General features: G+C 43.6%; 1 protein-coding gene across 5 annotated transcripts in view; it reads right to left on the reverse strand.

Annotated features, from left to right (window-relative positions):
- GLI3 (GLI family zinc finger 3) overlaps window positions 1-27173 on the reverse strand; it is a 274791-nt gene that overhangs the window by 173106 nt on the left and 74512 nt on the right. For 2 of the 5 annotated variants that reach the window (XM_059655749.1, XM_059655748.1), the window contains exon 3: window positions 16246-16488. The exons of 2 other annotated variants lie outside the window; for them this stretch is intronic. In XM_059655749.1, coding sequence (XP_059511732.1) covers window positions 16246-16488 — 243 coding nt within the window. Of the gene's footprint in view, window positions 1-16245; window positions 16489-27173 lie in introns of those variants that run through there. One more of the 5 variants, XM_059655752.1, reaches the window with a different exon arrangement.

Raw genomic sequence — 27173 nt, forward strand, 5'->3', positions numbered from 1 at the left:
TATAAGAATAATATAAAGGGCCCAAAAAGCGTGGCTCAGTGGTTGAGCGTCAACCTATGAAGCAGGAGGTCACGGTTCTATTCTGGTCAGGGCACATGCCCAGGTTGCAGCCTGATCCCCAGTGTGGGGTTTGCAGAAGGCAGCTGATCAACGATTCTATCTCATCATGGATGTTTCTATCTCTCCCTCGTCCTTCCTCTCTGAAATCTATAAAAATAAATTTTAAAAAAAGTTTATAAAGGCAAATAATAGAGGAAAACCCAAAGCAACTACAAAAATGCAATTCAGTAGGTATGCAAGCAATAAAGAAAGGGCAGGAATATATAAAACACTTGTTCTTAATGCTAGACCCATCACCATCAGATGATCTAGGGCAGTGATGGCGAACCTTTTGAGCTCGGCGTGTCAGCATTTTGAAAAACCCTAACTTAACTCTGGTGCCGTGTCACATATAGAAAATTTTTTGATATTTGCAACCATAGTAAAACAAAGATTTATATTTTTGATATTTATTTTATATATTTAAATGCCATTTAACAAAGAAAAATCAACCAAACAAATGAGTTCGTGTGTCACCTCTGACACGCGTGTCATAGGTTCGCCATCACTGATCTAGGGATTAAAATGCTGGATGCTCAAAGAAGTAGGTGTGGTCCTAACATTCTACATCAATGCTAAGAATTCATTGCTTTTAACTTTTAGAGTCAGCCTACGTACACAGACATGGCAGATGCAGTGCTGGTTGTGAGATACCATGGAGATATTAACAACTGTGACACTATAATAGAAAAACTTGACTCCAGAAGATGGAATGGGCAGGGTGACCTAATATCCTCATCTTCTGAACGGAAAAATCAAAAGATTTAGAGTTTTAAAACATTCTTTAAAGTGATAAAAATAACCATTAGGCAAATAACATAATATCAATAATGAAAGAAGAGGAGGGCACAGTGTTAGAAAACTGAATGTTAATTCTCATACAGGAGAGTCAATAAATTGTATTGAGTGAAAATATCTAGACTTGCTATATCAAAAAAACAAATGTATAAGCATATTCTGGACTTTCTATTAAAAAAAAAAAAAGACAAAACCTAAAACAGAAATAGCAAAAATTATACTTGGGACTGGGGCTGGAACAGGAAAGATGGATAGAGCGACTTTAGCTTTCACACTAACTTCACGAACTGTTGAAATGAGTGTGTTACTCATAAACATAATTTCAATAAAAATACAGGAAACTGTTAAATTATAAAGAGAATTTCTTTAAGAGAATTTCAAGGTTTCTTTTTGACTCAAAAGGAAAATAACTAATGAATATTGGAGTAATCAAATAATCAGCATATCTATACTAATAAAAGCCTACGTGACCCTTGCACGCAATGTCATCACAAGATGGCCGCACACAAAGCAGAGGTAGGACCCAGTGGCCACTCCACGTGATGAGGCCTGGGGGTCCTGCAGCTCCTAGCGGCGCAGAGGAGGCCAGTCCGGCATCTCCGCCCCCTCCCACAGAGGAGGGTCCCAGTGGAGGAGGAGGGTCGAGGCAGTTGTGGGTGATCAGGCCAGCAGGGGAGGGCAGTTGTGAGCGATCAGGCCAGCAGGGAGGGCAGTTGTGGGCGATCAGGCTGGCAGGGGAGGGCAGTTGGGGGCGATCGGGCCAGTAGGGTAGCAGTCAGGCGTCAATCAGGCCGGCAGGGGAGTGGTTAGGAGGTGGTCAGGCTGGCAAGCAGAAGTGATTAGGGGCAATCAGGCAGGCAGGCAGGCGAGTGGTGAGGAGACAGTGGTCCCAGATTGTGAGAAGATGCAGGCCGGACTTATGGACACACGCCCCCCCCCCCCCCCCGCCCCGTGCACGAATTTTGTGCACTGGGCCACTAGTGTATACATAAAAAGAAGGTTCAGCTTTTACAAATCTGTTTTTCCTGGTTAGTTTTTATAAATCAGTTTCCAAGAGAGAACTTTGCTTGCACATGCTTCAGCTTTCCAGTTTGGAATATCACTCTGGGGTGGAATCCTAGTAAATCTCTCTAGAATCCCTAGTGGATCGGAGGCTCACGGCTTCACTTATTCCATTTTGGCACCCTCAGAACATTAGCTCTAATGGTTCATCTAAACCTGACATCACTTGGCAGAGATGAGCCAACATTAACAGGTTAAATGTGGAAAGCATTTAACTGAAACTACAAAAAGACCCAAGAAGGTGAAAATGAGCTAAAAAAGAACAGGAGCCTGGCCAGGTGACTAAGTGGTTGAACATCGACCTATGAACCAGGAGGTCACGGTTCAATTCCCAGTCAGGGCACATGCCCAGGTTGCAGGCTTGATCCCTAGTGTGGGTCATCACTGATGTTTCTATCTCTCTCTCCCTCTCCCTTCCTCTCTGAAATCAATAATATAATATATTTTAAAAAAGAAAAGAAAAGGAAAACACAGGAATCTTTACTTACCATCCTACCAAGAATCAACTGCTTTAATTCTATGCATATCACCAGGTCCCACTGTCACCATCCCCAGTGCCTAAAAGCCTCTCCTACAATTTCAGAACACAAAAAGGCCACCTTCAATATTAATTTTATCTAAAAGAAAAAATGGTAGGAATATTTACTTTAAAGAATTAAATTCTTTAAAAATACAAAAAGCAACAGCAACAGAAAAACATTACCTATGCCTAGGTGGAAAAAACAAAGCTCCAACTTCTCGGAATGCTTCCATTTCTACCTTGGCTCCTTGCAAAACTAGATCGTCACTCAAAACAAAGCAGGTACTCTGAAACAGTTTACCTTCGTCTAAAGTATTAGCTAAATAAGGATAAGTAAGGAAACGCCACACACAATCATTGGTATTGCCGATGGCTACAAGTTCATTAATTCTAAAACTCAATCCCACAACACAGCCTGCAGAGCTTCTCAGCCAGTCTAAATTCAAACCTCGCTCCACACACTCGTATCGGGAGGAATTCACATGACAGGAGAGCTCACACTTCCACACATCATCACCCTGTAGGAGCTTGACTCTTCTAGAAGAGAGGCCAATCACAGCTCTACTATCAAGCTGTTTAACAGAGCTTCTAATTGGAATCTTAATCCTCATGACAGAAAGCAGCAGAAAAAAAAAAAAAAAAAAAAAACCTATGCCTTACAGTCATGCTAACCTAGTGGCTCATTATGGAAGAGACGCTTCAGAAAAATCTAAAAATTAATAGGTGACTGGAACCAAAGGAAAAAGGCTGCACTGTTATCAAGAAGAGAGTTGTTTGTTTTTTTTTAGAATATCCTATTGAAGTAGATTTCCAAAAATATATATATATATATAAGATAGATCTCCAAACTTATTTCCTCTGTGGGGTAAAGAGTACCAAGTGCTGACCACTGGCCTCCATATTCACTGGGTTACTTCAGTATTCTGGTTGTGCTCCCAGACATGGCCATCAAGACAATATTAAGCATGAAAAGGAGTCACGTCTAAGAAAAATCAAGCATGAATGACCAAAAACTGCACCTGAACGTTTCATGCCCCAGACTCAGTTCCTTGTTACTGTGATCCATCAGCAGACAGAGAAGAGAGGAAAAGTGCATTTTCAGCAGCCTCTATGGTACACAAAAATGCCAGAACTTTTACCTGCCTTAGATCACAGGGCAGGCCTGTGAAAATCCAGAAAACTATTACTTATGAGCTTGCGAGACTATATGGGCAGGAACTACGCGCCGGAAGAGACAGGCGGAGGATGCTTAGGTTTGATCAATCGGGTGGGGGGGCGTAGTGAAGTCAGCATTGACCTACCCTAAGTGCGCACCCCCAGGTGCCAGGACAGCGCATTCAAGCACACATCACCGGAGGGCTCTGGGAAGGTTATGAGGCAGCAATAAACTCACATGCTTGGCTAAAATATTAGCAAGGGTCATGATCAACTAATGTGAAATTTGCCCCCCAAGAGTCTAAAATTCAGAGGAGCATTCAGACTGCAGCTCAGAAGTCCTCATAAATTAGTGAAAGTCAGACATGAAAGTTAATAACAGCTGGAATGGATCAAGCAGAAAGAAAATGCAGCATCGGTAGATGTGTTCTGTGATTTTCTGAGAGTCCATAAATTTGCTATTTGGAAAGAAGAAGGGAAATGCTAATTAGGAGAAATTTCATACTGGATTGAAATTTGCCATGGAGTCAGGGCCCTATTGTAAAAGCCCCTTGGAATCAGAAATTGCCCTCCCCAGCCCCAGGTCATGCCTTTCATCCTGTTACTTCATACTTGTTGATAGGTTTCTTAATTGATTTCATGTGTTACTTCGTGCAGTCTCTCCCCAAAATATAAAATCAAGAGCCACAGTCGTAATTTCTGTTTCTCCTGTGTGTGACACTACGCCAATGTTGGGGAATCAATAAACATATCTAAGAAGCCGTGCCTCTGCCCTCTCTAAACGTCGTGTAATAACTTTCCATAACTTTTAGACTCTTCTAGTTATAAATAGCTCAGGGGATCCGTAATCACTCTTAAAAGTCTCAATATCAACGTTTCCGATTTTTCTGATCCAGTAGGGGGCTTTCTTACAACTTGTATCTTCCTAACCAGACCCCGTCATATCTCAGGTCAGATCAAGTCCCCTGAAGCATAAAGGTATGCAGACGAGTGGGATAGCTCACATCAGTCTTTACAGCAAACACCAGCCCTACATGCCGGTCCCTGAGAGAAAGGGGTCCCACTCTCTCCCCTTGACTATCTTCTGAGTCTTGTCCCTCCATTTCCTTAAGTCAGCAATCTTTAGCCTTCTCCATCTCATGCCATACATAAACTAATTACTAAAATTCTGCAACACACCAACAAATATAATTTTTTGCCGATCCAACAAAAAAAATAGGTTGTAATTTTTATTCATTCGCACCAAACAGCTGTTGCTGTGTTGGATGTTGTCATTTTCTTATTTGACAATCTAAGGGGGAAAGGTTAGTGTCCTTGACTAAATAATCAAGTCTTGCATGTTTTAAAAATCCTTGCATTACACCGGTTGAAATCGCAGCCTTAAGTTATTCGTGGAGAGTTGCCATGTGTCTCTTTAGCCTGCACTCTCCCTGTTATTCATATTCCGTCTTTTTCATCTTTCCTCATAAATCATTCCTCCAGCCCCTTAATCATGCCTAACTGCTTCTCCCCACCGTGCTTTCAGTTTATCTGAGACACCAAAGCCTGGAGACCAGGAACTGCCCTGCCCATATTAGTGGGATGCCAAGATGTTTTGGGGAAAAAAGATCTATTTGCACTCCCCCCTCCCCACCTCCCCCCCAAACACTCCAAGTATGCTTATAAATAAAGAGGTGCTCTGTCCCTGCCAATTCCACCCTTGGGGGGGGCAAGGTCATCTGACACCCTGTATGTCACTCAGAGGGACAGGTCCCTCTCCCCAAACAAGGTCTAGGTGGGGCCAGATACTGTATTATCCTGGTGACATGTGAAAGCTCCTGAATGTATGGAGAGTGGGGCAGTTTAACAAGACAAGTAGAAGAGCAAAGCACATGAGGCCTCCCTCACATGCTCCCACCAAACCTCGGCCATGGAGTCCAGACTCAAACCTGCACTGTGAGCCCAGTCAACTCAACTGCCAAAGGGGCTTGTGCAAAAGCTAAATGAGAGCATGTAATGGGGTCAAAAGCCCAGCGCCTGGCACTGTTTCCTCACACACTCATCCTCCCCAAATAGAGGGACACATAGAGGACCCAGAGGCCTCCCCATAACTAAGTCATAGGTAACTTCCAATTCTTTAGGAGAGTATCAGTTTAGAAGCAATGTCTCCTCCCCTCCCATGTAGCCATGCCTGGAGCGCAGCGACCGCAGAGGTGGCACCAAGCATACCTGTGTCTTCCACGCTGGAATCCACTGGATGTCTGGAGACCTGGGCGACAGGTTGCCTTCCCTCCCGGCCCTCCCGGCCCTTGCCATCGCCACTGAACACCAACACCGGTTACCACAGCGTTCCCAAGCTCGCCCTTAATGGGCTTAAACCACAGGCCCCTGCACAGATGGGACCACCACTTTGAAGACTCAGCAGTTCTGGGCATGGGTTAAGAAGCTGAGCTCTGGAGCCAAACTATGTGAGTTCAAACACTGGCTCAGTCATTTCTGAGCCACATAAGAAGGGACAATACTTAGCCTTACTGGTCCTCTGTGTCCTCGCCTGTCGATGGCGAACCACAAGACCTCTCTCATAATCATGTGTGTGAATTTGATGAATCCAAGAGTGAAGCCAGTGGCTTAAAAGGTGGCACAGAGGGCTCGTTTCTGCTGGCTACCATTTCTGAGAGGGGACCATTTCCCACCTGAGCTACTGCAACAACCTAGGGAGGAACCACCCCAATTCTACTCTTCAGACCGGGGTCCTCAAACTATGGCCCGCGGGCCACATGCGGCCCGCCGAAAACATTTATCCAGCCCACCGGGTGTTTTTGCCGCTGCTGTGTGCATAGGAATTTGTTCATAGTTTTTTTTTAAACTATAGTCCAGCCCTCCAAGGGTCTGAGGGACAGTGAACTGGCCCCCTGTTTAAAAAGTTTGAGGACCCCTGCTTCAGAGCAATACACACACACAGCGATGTACCTCCAATAAAAATCAACTCATGGCACTCACTCCATTGGCTTTCCATCGGCCCCCCAACCTGATCTCACTCCCTTACCAGCCCATCAAACTAGCCGTCGCTCTGCTCCTGGACATGGCCCCACACAAAAAACAAAATTTACACTCTTCCAGTGGAATGCTCTCCCTTACATCTTCTCGTGATGGGCTCTTTTTTGTCACTTGGGTCTTGACTATAAAGACGCCTCTGAGCAATGCCCTTCCCCACCCATTCTCAGGTCTATCACTCCCCCTGAGCCTCCCTAGCACAGCACCTGCTTAGCAGGCTCAGACCACCAGCTGTGCAGCCTCCTGGATGTCTCTGTCCCGGTATTTGGTGTGTGTCCTCGAGGAGAACAAGGACCTGACTGGTCTCGGCAAACACTGACCTCTCGGGGTGAGGAGCAGGGCAATGACATCCCATGACTCATGACTCCTTACTTAAAGGGAAAAACAGGGATGGGGGAGAAAATGTGAAATCTCACTGAATTTGAAAGCGGGTTCATTCCACGAAAGCATGCTGAAAAAGGGAGGTAGTGGCCTGTTTCTTAGCACCTGCCTTGGGCACTTCTCTGCTGCTCTCGAACGTTGGAAACACACCTCCTTTTATTCTACTCACAAGTCAGGAGCACAGCCAGCAGGCAGATTTGCATCCCACTCAGTGGACAAGTCAACACCCAGCTTCCTAGAGGTGCCGCCTGGGACCTGCACAATATCAGCTGATTAGCTTTGCTGCCCCCCACGGAGAGGGCATATCTCCTCCTGGGGCCAGGGGCGTCTCACCATCTCCCTTAAGACTCTTTCCGTTCAGGCCAGATTTCAGGCTTATCCCATCACTGGAAGTCTTTGTTCTCACTTCCCCCAGGGTAATAGCTACTGGATTTCCCAGCTGAATTTCACTTTGTTGTTTCCTGCCCCTCTCAGCAACCTCACCTTGGGCCACCGCACAATTTCTCTAGTTTGACTAATGTTAGGGCACCTGCAAGTTTTCCAACAAAATAAAACTCAAGGTTTTTAAAATTATGAATATTCCATTTTGGAGTTAAAATGTGTCTTGATACAGAGCACTCTTAATTGATTGGAAATTAAGCCACACTTATTCCCCAATGTGAGGGATTTGTATTTCAAAATCAAGATACAGTGATCACCGGGGTTATCTCAGAGAAAAGCTCAGCGGTTGGAGGACAAGTACAAGTGCATTTTGTTGTCTTCAAGGGGACATATGACACCCTGCTCAGGGGAAGCGGCAGCACCCGAGGACCAATGAGGTGCGGAGGGGATGTGGGTGAGAGTCACACACTGGCAAATCTGAGTTAGGAGGCGAATTAAACTCTGCAACAAAAGACTCCGGGTCAGTGATGGGAAACACAGCTACGCAAAGATCTGTTTTAAACATTCAAAAGTCATGGAACAAGTCTCGGGGGTCGCCATGTAGTGGTGCAGAAGAGGACCAGCTCCCCGTGAAACATGCTGGCCTAGCTGGTTTGGCTCAGTGGATAGTGTTGGCCTCCCCACTGAAGGGTCCTGGGTTTGATTCCAGCCAAGGGCAACGTGCCTGGGTTGCGGGCTCGATCCCAAGAAGGAGGCAGCCAATCTATGTTTCTCTCTCATTGATGCTCCTCTCCCTCTCCCTTCCTCTCTCTGAAATCAATCAAAACATATTTAATTAAAAAAATAAAAAATAAAAGAAAAAGAAAAGTATCCTGTCTCCTGCCACTCCCTTCCCTGAGTTCCACCTCCAACCAAAGAGCCCTGACCTCTTAGGTCCTCACGGGTGTCAGATTTTCCCTTGGCCTCCAGGCCTTTGTCAACATTCCTCTCTCTACCTCTTTGCCAGGGCGTCACTCCCTCCAGGAAGCCGCTGGACTCATCGAGTCTGAATCAGGTATGTGTGTGACCTGCTCCCAAAGGACCCTGCTTCTGTCTCTTCTCACTGGACCTTTCTGTGGACCTCTGCACTACTTGTCTCAGTGTCCCGCCAGCCTGAGTGTCCATGGAAGCAAGGACCTTGCTCGTTCAGTCCAATACTGGTGAGCACTGAGAAGACACTCAGGAAGCACATGCTCAAGTACCAATGACTGACAGATGAATGGCTGAATGAATTTAGATTTTTTCCTCATTTTGTTCCAAGAGGAAGAAACTCATCAAAAACTGAGGTTAACAAAAAGCTCTGGAGCCCCGAAACGGAAGGAAGACATCAGGAAGGTAAGAACAATTCATGGCGGGAAAGACCCAAATGTAAAAGCTACCAAGACTGGGGAAACTGAATACTTTTCAAAGAATCCAAACTCTACCAGAAACAGGAAGACTACAGCAATAAAATGCTCAATCGGTGACCCTATATTAAACCAAACTGTGAAAGACACAGAGAAAGCGTAGCCCTTTCACTAAGAAGTATGACAACACAGCACAATTTTATAGGCGCAGATCAAGAGAACTAAAGTGAGACCGGAGATGCAGCTTTCAAGAGACATCAAAGGTAACATTCTTTAATTATACAAGAAAAAGAACGAGGAGCCAGAGATAATGTGACCTCTGTTAGAAATGGGATGGAAAGCTATTAGCAGATGATTATGAAATAGCAAGGCTTGCTGTGTTTCTTGGGGTTTAGTCTACAAAGGAAGACAAGAAGGAGAGGGAGGGAGGAAAGAAAAGACACTATAAGCAACTATAAGCATTGAGTGGGTGCCAAATTAGACAAGGAAAAGGGTGGCATGGAATATTTAAACTCCTGGATTCATGATCCCACACCAATTTGTTGGTGAAGTCTCCTGGGAGCATGCACATTTGGACACTAACAAGTTGAGAAGTTATTACCAAATTCATGAATTGCCTGAAGATAAGACAAATCACTGAAATTTGGGAAAGGGGAAAGAAATATGCTCACCTTCACTATAGGAAAAATACCTACCTGTTCAATTTCAGATGGGTGCTAACCCAACCCCAGGACATTGCAAATGAAGGTCCTCATTCACGTCTGTAAGTAAAGTGCCGACTTATTCCAAAGTAAGAGTCAACCACGTGTGAGAATCCTAGCAGTGTTAAAATGTACAACTTATAAATACATAAATGTGTCATAAATACTATAAACCCTGCCTGCTCCTAAAAAGGACTGAGTGACTGCATTTGGATAGCAGGCTGCATACAATGACTAACTTGTCAAATGGAGGCAGAAGCAAGTAGCCGCCTCTGACCAGCAGGCCCTGGACACACTTCTTCTCTGGTGTGACTGAGGTCAAGAACCGAACAGCTTGCCCTTCTCTGCTCTAAGGTAGCGTAAATGAGCCATCCTGGTCCTGCCCTGAGAATCCTGGTGGATATATAAGCGCTCAGTAGTGCCCCTAGACTACCACATTATGCTGTTAAAAATAAGATTCAACCAAATACATTGGAAGACCTAATTGACTTTATCAAGCAATTAATGAATTGGGCAGAACATTCCATACTAGTTAATCAAGATTATGTTTCTAGGAGAAGCTGAAACTGGGATTAGATCAGGTATTCAATCTAGGTTTGGTATCATGGGCTTCTAGCAGGAGCGATGCCTTTTGGCATGTGACATTTTTTCCTGTAACAACCTAAAGATCAACATACAAGGACGTAGCTATGATATATTTAAAGGTGAGACTTACACATCTACTTGGTGTCAAGGTAGGAAAATATCCTGGTAAGATGGAACTTAAAGAAAACACTCAAAGGAATGATGCATAGATTGGGCTTAAAGAATCAATACGATTTGAAGGCAAGGAGGAAAGTTAAAGGATGGTTCTAGAAAGAGCACCAGGAATGAGCCAGGCAGCCTGAGAAGAAGCTGGACAGAGGGAGCCTGACTTGCCTGAGGGGAGGGCTGTGTTAGGCAGCAGTGAAAGAAAAGGCTGGGCCAGTGCACCAACAGGCCAACTAATTTTCTCTAGAACATGGTTTCCCTTAGCTTTTTCTTTCTATTCCTCTCCTAAAGTGGCCTTCAAGCTTCTCCCTTGTCCTCTCTATTAAATATGTCCCCAAAATTCAATGGATAAAATCAGTAACTATTTTTTTTCAAATGATGCCGTGCTTTTCTTACCCTTAGTTCCCAATTTCACTTCCTATCTCCCAAGATCAATATGAACAATCACAGTCACATTAGGCACAAGGGTGGTCAACATTCACTGGCAAGAGTAAACTGGAACCCTAAGAACTATCCCTCAATTTCTACCACTTTCTGCAGTTACCTTGCATTGTAGTTCTTTAAAATAAAAAAATCTATGGAAGTGGCTCACTCTTCCTAGTCTTTAAACATTACCTCAGGGTTATTGAAAGAAAGCCTGGATTATTATATTGAGTTTCTAAGAGAAAGACAAGAATAGGCGGGAGTTACTCTTAAGCTCACAAATAACACGTTTGCAAGGGTTCAGAGACTTGTTTGCATTTCCCACTCCAGTTCCCCCTACAAGTCAAGACTAACATCCGAGGAAGGGAGATACCTAGAAAGCCCCCAGAGTATGATCCAACATCAGTCTCTCAGGGTAAACAGTCTACTGAAAAAAAGCCAAAACACTCCTGATGGGCTCATCAACTGTTTTCCGAGAGGCAAAGAAAGCTGGGTAGGAACGGAGCTGTGTGCTGAGACACGTCACTGCCTTTGCAGTGTGCTCAACACCAAACTATCCATCTGTGCCTTGTAGGCATTTCTGTCTCTCTCAGTCTCCACATGACACTCCGATAGTAGGAGAAATGTGAGCAGGTGCACCTATTAAATATGTAAAATACACATCTTCTCTCCCATTCACTGGAAGACATATTTGTAAGGGGTGTAGAAAGTCACCTAGTACAAAGACAGACAGGTAGGGGAACAGATCTCATGTGAATTTTCCTTAAGCACATAAGAATGCAGGTGGGCTCAGGACATCAGCTTTCCACAGAAAATAAATGCAAGCCATTAAAAATTCAGTTTCTTTTCTTTAAGCTCCTTCCTCCGGTTTTGCTAATTAGCCACTAATAGTTTTGTCATCTGAGCTGGGAAACATAAGGAAGAATACCAGTGGAATGTTTTCAATCACGGCACTGGCATGGAAGAATGAATCATATTTTCCAGGAATGACTGCTTGGGAGCAGTTGGGGGCAGAAGGAAACAGTCTTCACACAACTATAAAACTGTAAAAGAGACCTGAAATTTTAGGAAAGGGAGCATCTTTCTTCCCCCGTGAACAAAACCAGCAGAGAACCTAGAGGACATGACTAGTGAATCCAAGACACTCCCCACGAAGACCCCTGCAGGGACTTTTAGAAAACTCAACTCTTCCCAGTAAGACTAAGACAGAAGACAATGGAACACATGTTTCCTGTAACAGGGAGGAGAATAAAACTTAAGTGTCACCCAGGGTAAGGGAATGCTTTAACTATTATGTCACCTGCCTCACAAGTTTATAGAAGAATGCATGGCAGTAAGTGAAAGCAGAGGGCGGTGGTGATTTGAAACATCTAGCTATAGATGGAACAGAAGCAGAGTACAACTGCTGAGAAATCCCTGGGAAGGAGATGGGGGTCCTTATCCTGATTCCAATACAAGCAGGTCAGGTCCCACAAATCCGCGCCCCCCCTCCCATGCTCTCCCCAATTATCAAGCGCCAGTGATCCTGCAGCCGTGAGCCTGTCAGCACCACACCATGTCTGAGCCAGGCAGCCTGAACGTCTACTTTCTGGCCTTGATATACAGCCCATCCACAGCTCCCTTCATGAGAGAATAACCCCCTATGCCCCCACCAGGATTTTATTCCAAACATATGTTGCAAATGTTTGAAGTACCCACTATCCCTGGGTTTTCTTTTCCTTTTTTTTTTTAAGTCAAACCCCCAAAACCTAAAATACTTTGAATCTTACCTAAGTGCAATTTGTGAAGATGCAAGTTTGCATGCCCAAGTATAATAAAGTCTTGTGCAATAAAAATTTTACAGATGTCCTTCTGAGGGGAAAAAATGATGTCCCTTTTTCCGGTCTTACAGGAAGCCTGCCCACACATTAGAAATACAAAGTTAGTATATATAGAAGCACAAATTAGGCATCTTGGAAAGTTCGCATTTTCCAACCACAGAGAAATGAAGGAATTACTGTGAGTGGTCAGATACCCAGCGACACTGTGTTAGAAGTCTTCTCTCTCCCACAGCATTGGTGGGGCTGGCTCAGGACTCAAAGGCAAAGGGGATGGCCCAAGAAGGTGTTCCTGAACCTTGAGCTGCTGAAGTTCCGCAATGAACTTGTGTTACTGACAATGCCACAGGGCTGCGGCAAGGTAAAGAAACGTGATCAAGCTTGGATGTCTCATGCTATTTGGCTTTAATTTAATTAATTTATTTTTTTAATCCTCACCTGAGGATAAGTTCTCATTGATTTTTAGAGAAAGAGAAAGGGAGAGAGAGAAAGGGGAGAGGGAAACATCAATCGGTTTCCTCCAGTATGCACCCCAACCAGGGATCAAACCTGCAACCGAGGTATGTGCCCCGATGGGGAATTGAACCTGCAACCTTTTGGTGTACAAGATACACTCTAGCCAACTGAGCCACCTGGCCAGGGCTTACATCTCATTTTTAAAAGGTGGTACTTTTCTCATACACTAAAAATTTCTTAGAAGATGTGATGTGATGTACGTGATGTGATGTGATGTGATGTGATGTGATGTGATGTGATGTATCAATTTCAGCAGCATCACATCAGTTATTAGCTTTACTTGGATAATTCAGTCCAGATAAAATCTAACAGATTTTATTATAAAGTACCTAAAAGACACTCTTTATACTAGCAGAAGATTAAATAAGCCAATGGGGTTCTAGAAAAAGTAAAGTCATATCTTATCTCACTTTTTGAGATTTAGTTTAGGACATCTTTAAATTGTTTACGATAAATAAATAATATTGTACCTTTCGTTTTCCACATGTATTAAGTTTGTTACATAAAACACTTTCTGTCGATAATTTAACGTTAAAACTTCTCAAAAGCATTTAAAAGCTTTAAAACTTCTTTACTTAAAAAAAATAGGGAAAAAATTATAATCAATCTACTCAAGTTGCACGAGGAATGGTTATGGTCAGAAGGCCACAGAGCACAGTTTCAGGCCATGCCAACCCTTTTCCTAGGTTTATAAACCAACCACTCCATCTCTAATCTGTGTTCACAGGAGACACCGACCTCAGGGAGGCAGGTGAACAGGTCTGGCAGGGAAAAGCCAGTCTACCCTGAACCAAAGACAACTGTAGCACCAACAAAAATAACTTGGTTTGGAGAATGAACTCATCATGAACAGATGAAGACGATGGTGATGGAACAAAAGGAAGAGGGAGGAAGAGGAGCCACAGGACAACTACCATAATACTTCTGAGGCACCATGAGCCAGTGCTTTTATTAAATACTTCATTTGCACTGGCTCACGTAATTCTCAAGAGAACACCATGGGGCAGGCAGTCACCTATCACCCCCACTCAACCGTTAGGAAATGATTCCTAGAGGGGTCAGCACACTTGGCCAAAGTCACACAGCCAATAAGTGGCAAAGCTGGAACTGAAACTCAAATCCCCTGAGTGCTCAGCCAATCTGAGTAATCTCTAGGACTCCTGTCCATATTATAGACGTAATGACACCATTTATTTCTGACCCATTTCGGGAGTACATTGCAATGGTGGGTCAAAATAGCAAGTGCTTGTAAGTTATCATGTAATTTTAATAGTGAGCTGAGCAATACCGTGGGAAGAGCTAAAGAATAACCCACCTATTGTTGCTATGCCCCCTAAACAGAGGGACAATGAGCGGTTCCAAGCCCACCAACAGCTCCCCAGTGCCCAATGCTGGTTAATATTCCCCTGGAGGCTCAGGAGGTGGGGTGCACACACAGGCCACACAGAGGTGATGAGAGTCCCTGGTCTGCAGAGTTCCTGGACCCTCAAATGACAGGGAGAGGATTCAACAGGCAAACCGTTAGAACAAATGGATCAAGAGCAAGCTGCAAGGTGAATGGCACAGAGAAAGTTAACGGTCATCTGCCTACTTCTGTCAACCAAAAAAGAAGTTCTCTCAGCTGTCCTGACCAATTAATACCTCACTAATTAGAGGGCATCTGGAACAGAAAACAAAGCGTCAAATGTATAGGATGGGAAAAGTTTTGTTCACACATAAGAATGAAAACAATGCAAGGAGCTTATGGCTAACAACCCAGACTTAATAATAATCATCTAGCACACTACTGGGGAAAATTAATCTAAGTAGAAAGTATGTAGATTCCCTCACATTTTCTGCATGGATGAGCTCTAATAGAAACCCATAAAAATGTATCAAACAGATAAAAACCCTACCAACACTATTTTAAACTGTTATTTCTAAAATAAAATAAAATGAAATAACCCTTTAATGAAGGAAGGACAGGATCATGCACACCACCCCTCCTGACTCCCGCAGCTGTGAACATAAAAACCGCAGCAACAGGACTCACAGGCACTTCTTACACTGAGAAGTTGTGAACTTTCTAAGAATCTGTAAAACCTTTTCTTCCATACTTCTGACCACTTTTTGAAAAATCTTCTCTCCATTTAAAAAAAAAATAATGTATCTTCCATCTTTACCAACAATATTGGGGGAGGGCGGTTGCTGAAACTTCAGGTTGGGCAAGGCCCTTTGATCTGCACCCTGATGAGGGACCGTCCCCCTCTGCTGCAAGTCAACTAATGAAGGGATGGAATTAGCTTTTATCCTGGGCACTTTCTTGAGCAAGAAAATATGCACTAATCAGCTGTCCTCAATAATCAGTCATCTGGCTAATGACCTTTTGCCTTAAAACACTAAAATTTCTGAATGATGTGGAAAAGGGGAAACAAGAACCAGTCCCCCACTCTGGAGCTCAATGGATCATCTGGAATTGGAGCCGGGAAGGTTAAATGGCAAGTCCGTATCCTGGCAAGGTGATAAATCTGTAATCAAGAGCTGCAAGCTTTGGCACCTCAATGCAAACTTCATTACTCCCCAACCAAACTATATTTCTTAACTAGAAACAGGCCAGATATAAACTCAGCACAGTATTTTCCTTCATAGTGTCTGCCTTTGGAGAAAAACCATTGTATATCTGTGTTCAGAGTCCACTTTATTAGTGCTGAGAAAGGGAACAGCCCATGTTTCTAGCAGTAGACTGGTCAGGGACCAAAGTAGAGCCTGTACAAAAATCTTCTATGTTAAGGAAATTTGCCCTGATTTGTTGAAAGAGGTTGGTTCCTCCTCAACAACTGAGCAAAAATTCATTGAAAACGGGAATTGCTGCTATTAAAGATTTCAGCTAATGCAGCCCACATTAACAACTCCCCCATCAACCAATTTTTCTCCCGCAAAGTCTAGGAGACTTTGGGGAAAGAAAATTAGGTGCCAGTTCCCAGGAAAGGTCCCTGTGAGTGAGCCACAGATGGACACCTTCCTCAAGGCCACCCCACTGACGACTGAAGTTACTCAGGGAATATAAGGAAATGACTCTCCCTAAAAAAGAACGGAAAGGATATGGGAGAAGAAAAGTGGGCAGTTAATCAAACATTTATATAAATCAGTGTTAAGCCAAATAATTCATGAAGCGCATGTGCATGCACACACACACAAGCCGCCCAGGGCTCTGGACCACATGCCGCGAGGCAGGACCCACTTACGGTAGTGAGGTTCCATGTAACCGTTCCTGGGGTCCATGGCGAACACGGCCCCACGGTATGGGATGGAGGGCTCAGCCAGGTGGGGCAGGGACCCATGGATCTCCTTCTTGATCAGCGAGCCCCTCTCGTCACTAGATGTGGCAGGCTCCTCGCTGATCTTGCCAAGCCCCTGGACACTCTGTGGCTGCATGGTGACTGCGTTTCTTCTCTCTCTGTGATAGGTCTGTCCAGGACTTTCATCCTCTAAAGAAAGAAGGAACACAAAAGCTCTGTGACCATTTTAAGAAGCAATTCAGAACAGTCATCCCTTAGGTCTTCCTCCAAAAAAGAAGCCAATTTCTCATTCTGGCAACTTTGAAAAGCTACACCATGATGGGATGTCCTTCAGACAAAATTGCCTGTGAATGAGGGTCCACAATACAAATGGAAGGATGAAGGGGAGCCAGAAATGAGCCAATTAAATTGAGATGTAGGGAGAGTCAGCAAATTATCATCACAGGCTCACAGCTGAATCTGCCAGCGAGGCTCTTCCTTGGGGACTTGCCAATGCCCCTGCAAGTCCCACCGGAGCTGGACGTTTTGCCAGCCGAGGGCTGTGGGCGGGCCGTGGCGAGTTTGACATGCTTGGTGTACAGCTTCCCCTCATCTGTCTGGAAGCCAGGCCTCTGGGGTAACACTGAGGCGCTGGGTGATCCTGGGGTCAAAGAGCCTCTGTTCCTCAGAGGATGACCTGTTAGAAAGTGATCCAGACATTCTCGTGTTTTAGTTTTTTTAAGTCAGATTTGTAACCCAATGAGAGGTTTAACAGAGCCAGAAATGGTGCAGAAAATCCACTGGTTACAAAGGATAAAGGTGGCGATCCTGGAAACCTCCAGGGCCCCTTGCATGACACGTCTGACCATAGAGCAGAGCTGATCACTAGACGGAAAAAGGAATGAAGGTGAAAGTTCAAGTGTGAGATGGCTCTGGGGGTGAGGAAGGCGCTCATTCTGCCGATATGTACATACTCTGGTGGGGTCCAGACATAGCTTTAAACATGTAAAAAAAAAAAGAGCCCAATGAGATGCCCAGCTCCCTAATGCTTCTGGTTTCCTTTGATCTGTAAGAGGTTTCCATCTATCCAGTATGGTTCTCTACAAATGTGATTGGATGACCTTTCCATAATAGCAGATCAAAGAAACAAGGCATAAAATGAAACCAAACCGGCAATCGGAACCCACAACAAGTGAACCAATTCATCTGTTAGAACCATACGCATACTCTGAAACTACAAGCTCTGCATTTAGCCAACAGACTGTGCTCTGACAGGCAAGTGCTGATGGGAGCAAAGTTGTTCAAGCACTGCTTAGGCATCTAATCTGAAAATTCCTGATCTGGAAAAAAAAAAAGGGGGAAAAAAGGAATAAAGAAACTATATTTGAAAAACAACAACAAAAAAGAAACTCCATTTGAGTGTAAATAATAATAAATTTTACATGGACAGATTTTGAACATATCCCAGTATATAAACTTATCTTCAAAGTATTTCATAAAGCAAGTATGTCTAGGTGAGAGCCCCTAAAAGCCAGCAATAGTATACTTTAGCAGTCTTGTTGTTGTTCATACAAATTCAAAGGAAATATAGCTATAAACACAGACAAGCACGATAATACAAACTAAAGCAATGACTACTGTTTTGTGTTGAGTAAGGACTTAAACTACCTAAAGCCGGTACTCTTTCTGCCTATGTCTAGGACTTTAAGAAATAAGCAATTCATTTTTTTTTTCAGTATAGCAAGTAACAGGCCAAACAGTATAAACCATGAGGTACACTTTAGTTGTCAGTGAATTTGCTGACTACTCCAGGGTAACTGTGAAACATTATTTTGTGCAGATCCTCACCTCAAACCTTGTAATTATGGGATAAATAAAGAGTTTAATCTATCAAATAACTACTAAAAAAAAACAGATGTAATACCACATTTTCACACACTGATCTTTACAAAAGCAATTCAAACCATGCTTTTGCTTATTTAAAAACAAACTACAGAAAAATCCTACATTTTTATTTTCCTTCTGATTAATACTATCCACCCTTGTACTTTGTTAGCAGTGAAATTGCAAACCATAGAATAGGGGCTTGCACTCATGTAAAAGCAAAAGGGTGTCAAAAACACTAAAACCCTTTGTCAGTTTTATAAAATTTCCTATAACTTACAAATGGCCAAAGTCATATTTTCCACTCATTTCTGCCTGTATAAAACCTTTATTTCAAATTTCAACCTGAACTTGTAACACTGAGGTGCAAATGCGATAGAATGGACCTTCCTTCATTCAGAAAGCCCTTACCAAGAGGGGCTGAGACTCCTAATTAGCATTCTCTGGGAAAGATGAGTAACCAAGCCCTACTAATCTCTTCCAGGTTTAAAACAGGATTCCCTTGACTTACTCTTCCTAGAAGAAATGAACTCTTCTTCTCTTAAAACTGCACCGCTAAATTGAGGGAGTTTCTTTTAGAAGCCATGCCTTTATAATGAGGATTTGAATCCAACTTCATGAATAACTGAAAATTTGGCATGGTCTGTTTAGAGTCCTCCCCCCTCCCCCCAGCCTCCTCGGAGAAGGAAGTTGGGGGTGGGGGGAAGAGAAAATAAGGGTGTCTTTTTAGCTAAATGATCCTTTTTTCACAAGTACTTTTCACTTTATAAAAATGAATTATTTTCTTCATGAGGGTTAAGCCAACATGTGTGGATATTAAGTTATAAAAAGAAATAAGCAAAAGTTCAAATATTTAATACAGAAAAAAATTAACTAATTCCCTTAAGTTAAAAAAAAAAATCAGGCACGAATTTTTTTAATGTGGAAACTTTCATTAGACTTACTTTTGCTAGTACAATAATAGTGAAGGCTACCACATTTTTACCTGCCCTCCCTCTCCAAAATATTCCAGTAGACAAGTATTTCATGAAGTTTACCTCGTGCACTGAGTTGCTTCTGACGGGCATTCAGATGAAAACTTGACAGTACACACGCTCCAGAATACAAACAGCTACGGGACTTAAAAGCACACTCTCCACAGTGAAAGGGAAGCCTTCCAAGCAATATTCCTGCCTACTCTTATAAATTTAGCAACCACTTCAGCAAGCCAAAAGACCAAAGCTCCTAATCTTGTTCAGTTGAACCGAGTTGTTCAATAAAGTTTGAGAGCCAGTGCAGACAGCTACCCCAGGCCAAATTATTGACAGAAACATACCGTCCACCATGGCAACTAGCAGACGTCGGCTGCAAAAATGTAAGCAAACGGCCCACTGCTCCAGGAGCATCTGCCAAAGGACGTTAGCAGCCAAATACCAGGCGGCTGTTGGCTTCTGGGTGTTAAACTGCTGCATGCTCAGGGGCCACACCAAAGCATGCAGTTTGGGGGGGAAAAAATTATTTCAAATACTGTCACCATAATCCCAACCTTGTGCCGCCTTCTTTCTGTCTACTCGGGCTTCAGTGGGAGTGAACGGATTCTTGCCCCAAATGGAGAGCTGCCCAAACATCACACGGAGAAACTGCCCCAGATTTCCCAAACGCATCCAAAGGCAACTGACATGGGGCCAGACACTCGGGGCCATAAACTCTGAGAACTCAGAAGTTGCTTAAGACTGTTTACAACAAAGATTAAGAAGAGAGTAATCCTGTTGCATGAGGCGGGACTAGAACACACACTCCTCCCGTGCACTGCTCACACACTCCTGACGATTCCTCACTGCGACCCAGGAAACAAGTGTATATTCGCCTACGACGACGGGAGATGAAAGTATCCAAGGCTCCTTCCAACATAAAAATGAAGCCCTGCTGCTCATCACTCACTAGGAACCCCTCCCGTCACCCTCACAGAATTAGCTGAGGAGGAAGGAGCTCACAGTACAAGTATTCACCTTTTTTAAAATGAGCATGGATTTTAAGCTGTCCCCTTAAATCCCATTTTAACACCGTACCTCCTTTCTTTCCCCGAGATGCAGAAGACAGAGTGTAAGAGAAGAGACAATACTTACAACTCAGGCCCCAGGCTCTGGCTAGCTACTTTCTGCAAACTTCTCTTGGTGGGCTTTCTCTGACTGCGCAGACCCTCTAAGGAACATTCTGGTGTCCCCCTGCCTCCCCCTCTCCCACTCCCGTGCAGTGCTTCTCCCATTAGAGGAATTAAAAGTGGTTGGAGCCATGCTAAATTTAACAAGCTCATTAGTATTCTTTCGGAGTGCTTCTGAGTGAACTCTCTCTATTCAAGCCGATCTCTCCAGGAGAAGGGTCAGGCGGCTAATCATTAAATCAAACTAATGTCACCCTATCACAATCAGCCCGGGAGAAGGAGGGTTTATTATTTCAGTTTATGCTAAATAAACGGTTTTACAAATGGTCCCCAAGCAAGGTCAACAACAGCTTCAATTACAAGACAAACTTAACAAGAGTTGCTATAAACCAAGTACTCGGTATTGACTTAAGAACAGGCTCAACTCCACATATTGCCACTAGCCGGGTATTACAGGAATGCATATTGTAGAATAAAGGAAGGGGGGGGCTTCTTTCTTTGCCAGAATTTGCGACTGCACAGAGACTCCTCATTCACCTCTCTCCAACCAGCTAACCGCTCAGCTCAATTCACCCCACACAAAGGCTAGAGCCCAGACCTCAATGGACCGAGTGAAACATGTTCAAAACTAGGCTCTCTATTGTGACTGAATTTCTTAACATCTTTTCAAAAAGCGGAGAATGCCTTGAGGCTAAAGGAAGAAACAGGCTAATGGTGAATTGGGAATTCTGAGCAAATTTCAGAGCCCTTTCCTCCTAGCTTTTGAGGTTGAAAGCAAGCTCTTTCCTTTCAAGTTTCAAAGTCCTTTTTCCTCCCGCAGTGTCACAGAAGGATTTGAAAAGAAGGTAATTGTGCTCGCAGTCTCCCTGATCAGAGCTTACGTCCTATTTCTGGTATTTCGGAATACTTCTTGCAATAATAGTGCATATAGCTCAATCCCTTAACCGGCCTGCACTCTGCAATTGCTCATTAAATGAACAATTGCGGGTATAAAATGCCTTTTATGTTCAAGGTCTGGATATAAGATAAGCATTCTAGGACTCTAAATTTGGTTTACTAAGGAAACTCTCCATCATTAAATTACAAAACTGGAGTCAGAATATCAGGCTTTCCCAGAAAAGTGGCACTCAGATTTCGGTGAGCCAAAATGAAGGGAGAATGGGGGTGGGGAGAAGGCAACAAAATGTTAAGAGTGGTGGGTGTGCGTGAGGGGGGTGGGGGGTGGGCGGGGGGCTGGATACTCAGATTTCTAGCCCAATGGAATTCTAAGGAGAAAATAATATTTCCATGTTTAGGAAGATCGGAGTTTGTGAAACCTGATCATTTCCAAACTGCATGATATAAAGTCATCTTCAAATACATTCAAGCAGAGGTCTGAGGCTATCGATATGCAGAGGACTTATTCATGACCCCTCACCAGCAAGCATCACACACACACACACACACACACACACACACACACACACACCCTTAAAAAAAGAAACAATCCTTTACCAATATGGAAAGTTTTATCATTTATATCATCTCACTTCCTCACAACAACCCAAGGCTGTTGGGGAGCAAGGTGTTAGGTCCAATTTCCAGATCAGAAACGAGTAACCACTTCCAGGCAAGTAGGTGATGCAAGAAGAATGCCACCCATGCCTTACTGAAGCCACACAGCCCTGTTAACAAACAGGGCAAGAGGTCTGCTCCTGGGCAGGTTTGGGGATGGCACCCGAGGTAGTCTGCCTTCCCAGCCTCCACCACCACCGCTACCACCCATTCAAGAAAACAAGAATAACTACACCTTTATGCACAGACATTTCAAAATTCCAATCCTCTCCCAGTAAGTTTTGGGCAACATACATCCACTCCTGGAAAGCACCCAGAACAAAAGATAAATCTATGGTGAGACATCCAACCTCAGGATCTCAGTGCCATAGAGCATCCTATCCTCAGAGACATGAAGACGCACATGTGCCCTACACAGGGCTGCACCCCAGTCCCACAGCGCACTGAGGCTCAGCCAACGGCTGTTGAGGGGTTACTGCTGTTCTTAAGGTGACCCCACAAGCCTGAAGCCCCACCTTCCTGTTCAGAGCAAGAAATGGAGCGTGTTTTTCTGCTTCCTTCCAAGAAAACTGCCTCGCTGTGCTTGCAAAGAGCATTCTTTCATTTTCTTCCTATTATTCATTTGTTGCATCTTGCCAGCTTTTATTTCTTTGGTGTTTTAGAGTTTGATGTTCTTTGAAGAAGAAAAAAATGGAATCCAAGCTCTCGCCTCCCTGATTCAGAATTCTCCTAACTTTGACCAAAGAGAGACTAGAAGTAAAAAAAAAAAAAAAAAGAAGAAGAAGAAGAAGAGACTTAGAATATTCCTATACATTACAGAACTGTGCTAGGAAGGGGGAGTAAAGCTCCTGTGGTTTCTAGAAGTGGAACCTTGCCTCTGTCCATGGGACTGCAGTTATGCCTAAACCAGGGGCTGCTCAAGGAAGTCTAGAGCTCGGCTTCCACAGGGAGGTAGGGAACAGTGCCTTCTCTAAGGACATTTCCAATGCCTTGGGGTGAGACCTGGCCCTTCTGAAGCTACAAATACTTCTCCCATTGACAAAGACTGATGGCAGAGGGCGTGGTCCCGAAGGATGAGAGAAAAGCACTCTGCTTTGTCTGCAACCTTTACACCACACTGAGGGGCCTACAGCACGAGAGGTCTGCACGGGACCTGAAGCTCTGGAGAAATTCAAGTGGAAACCGTCATTCAAAGATTGCAGAGGAGCGCTCTCCTCCTACTTTCATCCACCTGCAGGTGCAGAGGTGAAAGGACAGAAAAAATGCCCTTCATCAGTCTTAGGAGTATCTTAGTTATTTTAACATTTCTAGAGCTCTTTGGCCAAAGAATCAAATATAGTCTAGACCAGTGATGGCGAACCTTTTGAGCTCGGCGTGTCAGCATTTTGAAAAACCCTAACTTAACTCTGGTGCTGTGTCACATATAGAAATTTTTTGATATTTGCAACCATAGTAAAACAAAGACATATTTTTGATATTTATTTTATGTATTTAAATGCCATTTAACAAAGAAAAATCAACCAAAAAAAAATGAGTTCGCCTGTCACCTCTGACACGCGTGTCATAGTTTCGCCATCACTGGTTTAGACTAACTTCCCACTGGCCCTTCACCGGAAACTATTTGCTCCAAAGTGCAGGTTAGCGCTCCATCCAAGGCTAATTTCTCGGCTCACTCCCCACTACTCAGTTTACAGAGCTCCATTCAACTTCAAAAGGGGTTACCTGGGACCAGAGGAGAGTAGGCAGAGAAAGCAAGATGAGAATTTAGATAAACTAAAATGCAAACCCCGAAATGGCTGTGGCCCCAGGGACTGCAGCCGAGGGCTGTGAGGGTATGCAGAGCAAGCAGCCTCCTGCCTTTTTGAAAAAGATAATATCACAGGGGCTCTGCTCCTTGCCCATCTGGAAAAGCAAGGAGCTTGTCTGCGGCCTCACCAGGCATCCCGGTGGCCTGTAGGGTTTTCATGTACTTCTCTTGTGCCTCTGAACCCGCACAAATCAGGTCTACAACCCTGCCCCCATCTCTACCCCCACCTCTGAGAGGAAGCTTCTGGGTAGTGATGACATGGACAGCGAAGAATTACTGTGGCTTGGCCAAACATTCCCCTACACATTGGGGCATTTAAGTCCAAGAACAAACCCAACCCTACTAACCATCTTTCAAAATCCCAGACAGAAAGCACTAGCCAATCCCACCCGTACTTGGGGGGGGGGGGGGGATAGGACCCTGAGGGTCCCTTCAGGTTTCCCTATAAAAGGGAGGAGGAGATAGTCCCTATTTTTCCACGAGCGTAGAAAGGCCCTTCCTTGAATTAAGAATTCTAAAAAATGTCATGGAGCTTTTCTATTAGCCTGCTATTAGTTACTAGTCACTGCTTACACAGAGTGAGTTCATTAGTGACATCAAAGGCAGTACAATCAATTCTCAGGAGGGCAAATTCTTTTCCCCCTTCTGCCTAACAGTGCATTTATGCCTATCTGTGAAGGACAGCCTCGTGGACATTTAGGTATTTGAGATTTCTTTGAGAACTTAATTTTAGTCTTTTGTAAGCAAAGAATGAAGAGTCTCTATTCCTTACTTTGCACATACAGACCTGAGCAGTTAAGATTCCCCAGTGAGACCAACAGCCAACAGTTTAACAGAAACACTGAAATGTCTTCTCACAAGGCCAGCGTCCAAGGTGCTGCAGCCTGCTGCATCCTCAGATGAGACCTAGCTGGAGATCTACCGCAGCCCAGGGTCAGAGGGAGGCAGGAAAGAGCCTGCCCTTTCTTTCCTTAAAGATACTCAGGAATAAATCTGGGTCACAGCTTCTTCTGGCATCACTTTAAAAAAAAAACAAAAAACACGGTTCCCTAGGTTCACACCCCTCCCCTCACAACATCCATGTCCAATTTCCTAGCCTTTCTGCCATGTTTTGAATTGCAGGAGGGAACACAAACTTAACTGGCTTCAGCTGGTATGTTCATGTTGCATGGTTTTTGTTTTTAGAAGATTAGGTAACGAGGAAGCCCAAGCATATAGGGGTGTGTGGTTTTTTAAAAATTTTAAAAACTATGCTTATTCCATTGTAGAAATCAGACCCTCTTGGAGAGTACATTTAAATATCAAGAGAATATCCTCACTGTCCCTAATGAGCTGGGGCTCTGCCCACACTGTGACAGGATTAGAGATGGTGAGCAGGGCTCACATCTGCTGACTCGGCTCCGGGCAAGGCCGGGTGCTGCCTGGTCAGGTTTCTACAACAGGGGACCCCTCTAGCCACCACCCACTTTCACCTATGAAATGTGCACTTGAGAAACCCATACAACCACACATTTTGATTCTTCACAGTTTTGTATAGGTAAGGCATGAGATTGCTTTCTTCTAGTTATGGTGGCAAAAGTCTGCAACTTTGTAAACTGCTTGCACAAAATGGCTCAGATGCTGTCTGTGAGTGAAGCAGGAAGGGCCACGAAACCTAATCTCCCCCGAGAGCCCATCTTCATGGTCACAGCCAAGACAGGATGCGTTTGGTCCTCCAGCTGCTCTCCTCTCCTCCTGCCAACTGGGTAGGAGAGAAACCACCACCTACCCTCTCCTGCAGGGAGACTGGGAGCCAGGACACACCCAGACCTTTCTTTTGCCCTTGTTCCAACTTTCTAGGCACATATAGAACTTACTGTCCCAACACCAACGGACGTATTTTGATTTTCAAGAAGTCCCAGTAAACGCAACTGAAGAAAACAAAAGAATCCAAACTCCTCTACCTTCCTAAAACACAAGTGATTTTAGACTCATTTTCCTACCAACCTCTTTTTTTCAAGAGCCTGCCAACGCAGTCTGTTAACCATGCACCAATGAATGACAGCTAACATTCAGTTACTATGAGGGAGGAAGGGCTTCAAAAAACATTGTCCTTCTGCTCATTTGCCAGAGAAGAAAACTTTGGCACCGAGAATCTGGGTCACTTACCCAGCTTACTCTGCTGGTTCTCAGGCAGAGCCTGGAAGCCCCGCAGTCCAACTCTAAAGCCCACATTTAAATATTTGGCTATCAGCCCTTCCTACTCAGTGACAAAAAAATTTAAAATGAATTTGAATTTTGGTCAATGCCCTAAAACACAGGTCTGCAAACTTCACCACTACCCAACGGTGCTGCCTTAGACTGAAAGCAGCCTTAGGGCAAGACTTGAACCAAGGAGCACGGCTGCGTACTAACAAACCTTTCTTTAAAGACACTAAAATTGGAACTTTATATAATTTTCACGTCACTTTTTAAAATGTCAAGAACCGCCCTGGCTGGTTTGGCTCAGTGGATGGAATGTCGGCCTATGGACTGAAGGGTCCCGGGTTTGATTCCGGTCAAGGGCACATGCCAGGGTTGTGTGGGCTCAATCCCCAGTGGGGGGTATGCAGGAGGCAGCCGATCAATGATTCTCTATCATCATTGATGTTTCTTTCTATCTCTCTCTCCCTCCCTGAAATCAATAAAAATATATTTTTTAAAAATAAAACTAAAAATGTAAATAATCATTCTTAATGGGCTGTACAAAAACCAGTAGCAAACTGTAAAATAATGATTGAGTTTTAGAGAGGATACCGAGAGATAGTCACTTTCTTAAACTACGAAAATATTTCCATAATTGGCAAGGTGTATCAAATGATTCCACTTCCAGGATACATCTTAAAGAAAAATATTAGCAAAGATATTAACTTATATTCAAGGATGTTCATCACAGTGTTATTTATAATAAGAAAAACAAGTTAGCAAAATAAATGTCCATTACCATATTATATGATGAAATGTCCTTAAATATAGTACATCAAGAATTTTAATGAACATAGGAAAGAACTGGGCTGAGTGCCAAGTACTGTTTGTTCTAAGGTCTTACATGCCAATCCTATGAGTTAAGTATGATTGTGATCCTCATTATAAATATAAGAAGTACTTGCCCAAGCAAACACAGCTAGAAAGTGGCAGAGCCTGGATTAGAATTCAGAGTCCCCTCACTTACCCGCTAGACTAACCACACCTCCAAATTTTTTAAGGATCCAAACTTTTGGAGGTTGGAAAGGTGAGAAGAAGAGAAATATGTAATTATTTCTATACAAAATTCCTCAATTAAAGAAGAAAAAAGAACTTACTAGTAAAAGAAATGTACCAAAATAGCATGAAAACATTTTTATGTCTTTTTCTTTATGTTTCTATATTTCTCAATCATTTTAGATTGCAGAAATAGATTATCTAATTTACTTTTATTTTAATGTTATCATAAGTATGACCTTTACAATGATTCTCTAGAAAAGTCCAAATTAAGTACACATAAATTGAAAA

The sequence above is a fragment of the Myotis daubentonii genome, chromosome 10 (genome assembly GCF_963259705.1).
Source record: "Myotis daubentonii chromosome 10, mMyoDau2.1, whole genome shotgun sequence".
Taxonomy (NCBI): domain Eukaryota; kingdom Metazoa; phylum Chordata; class Mammalia; order Chiroptera; family Vespertilionidae; genus Myotis; species Myotis daubentonii.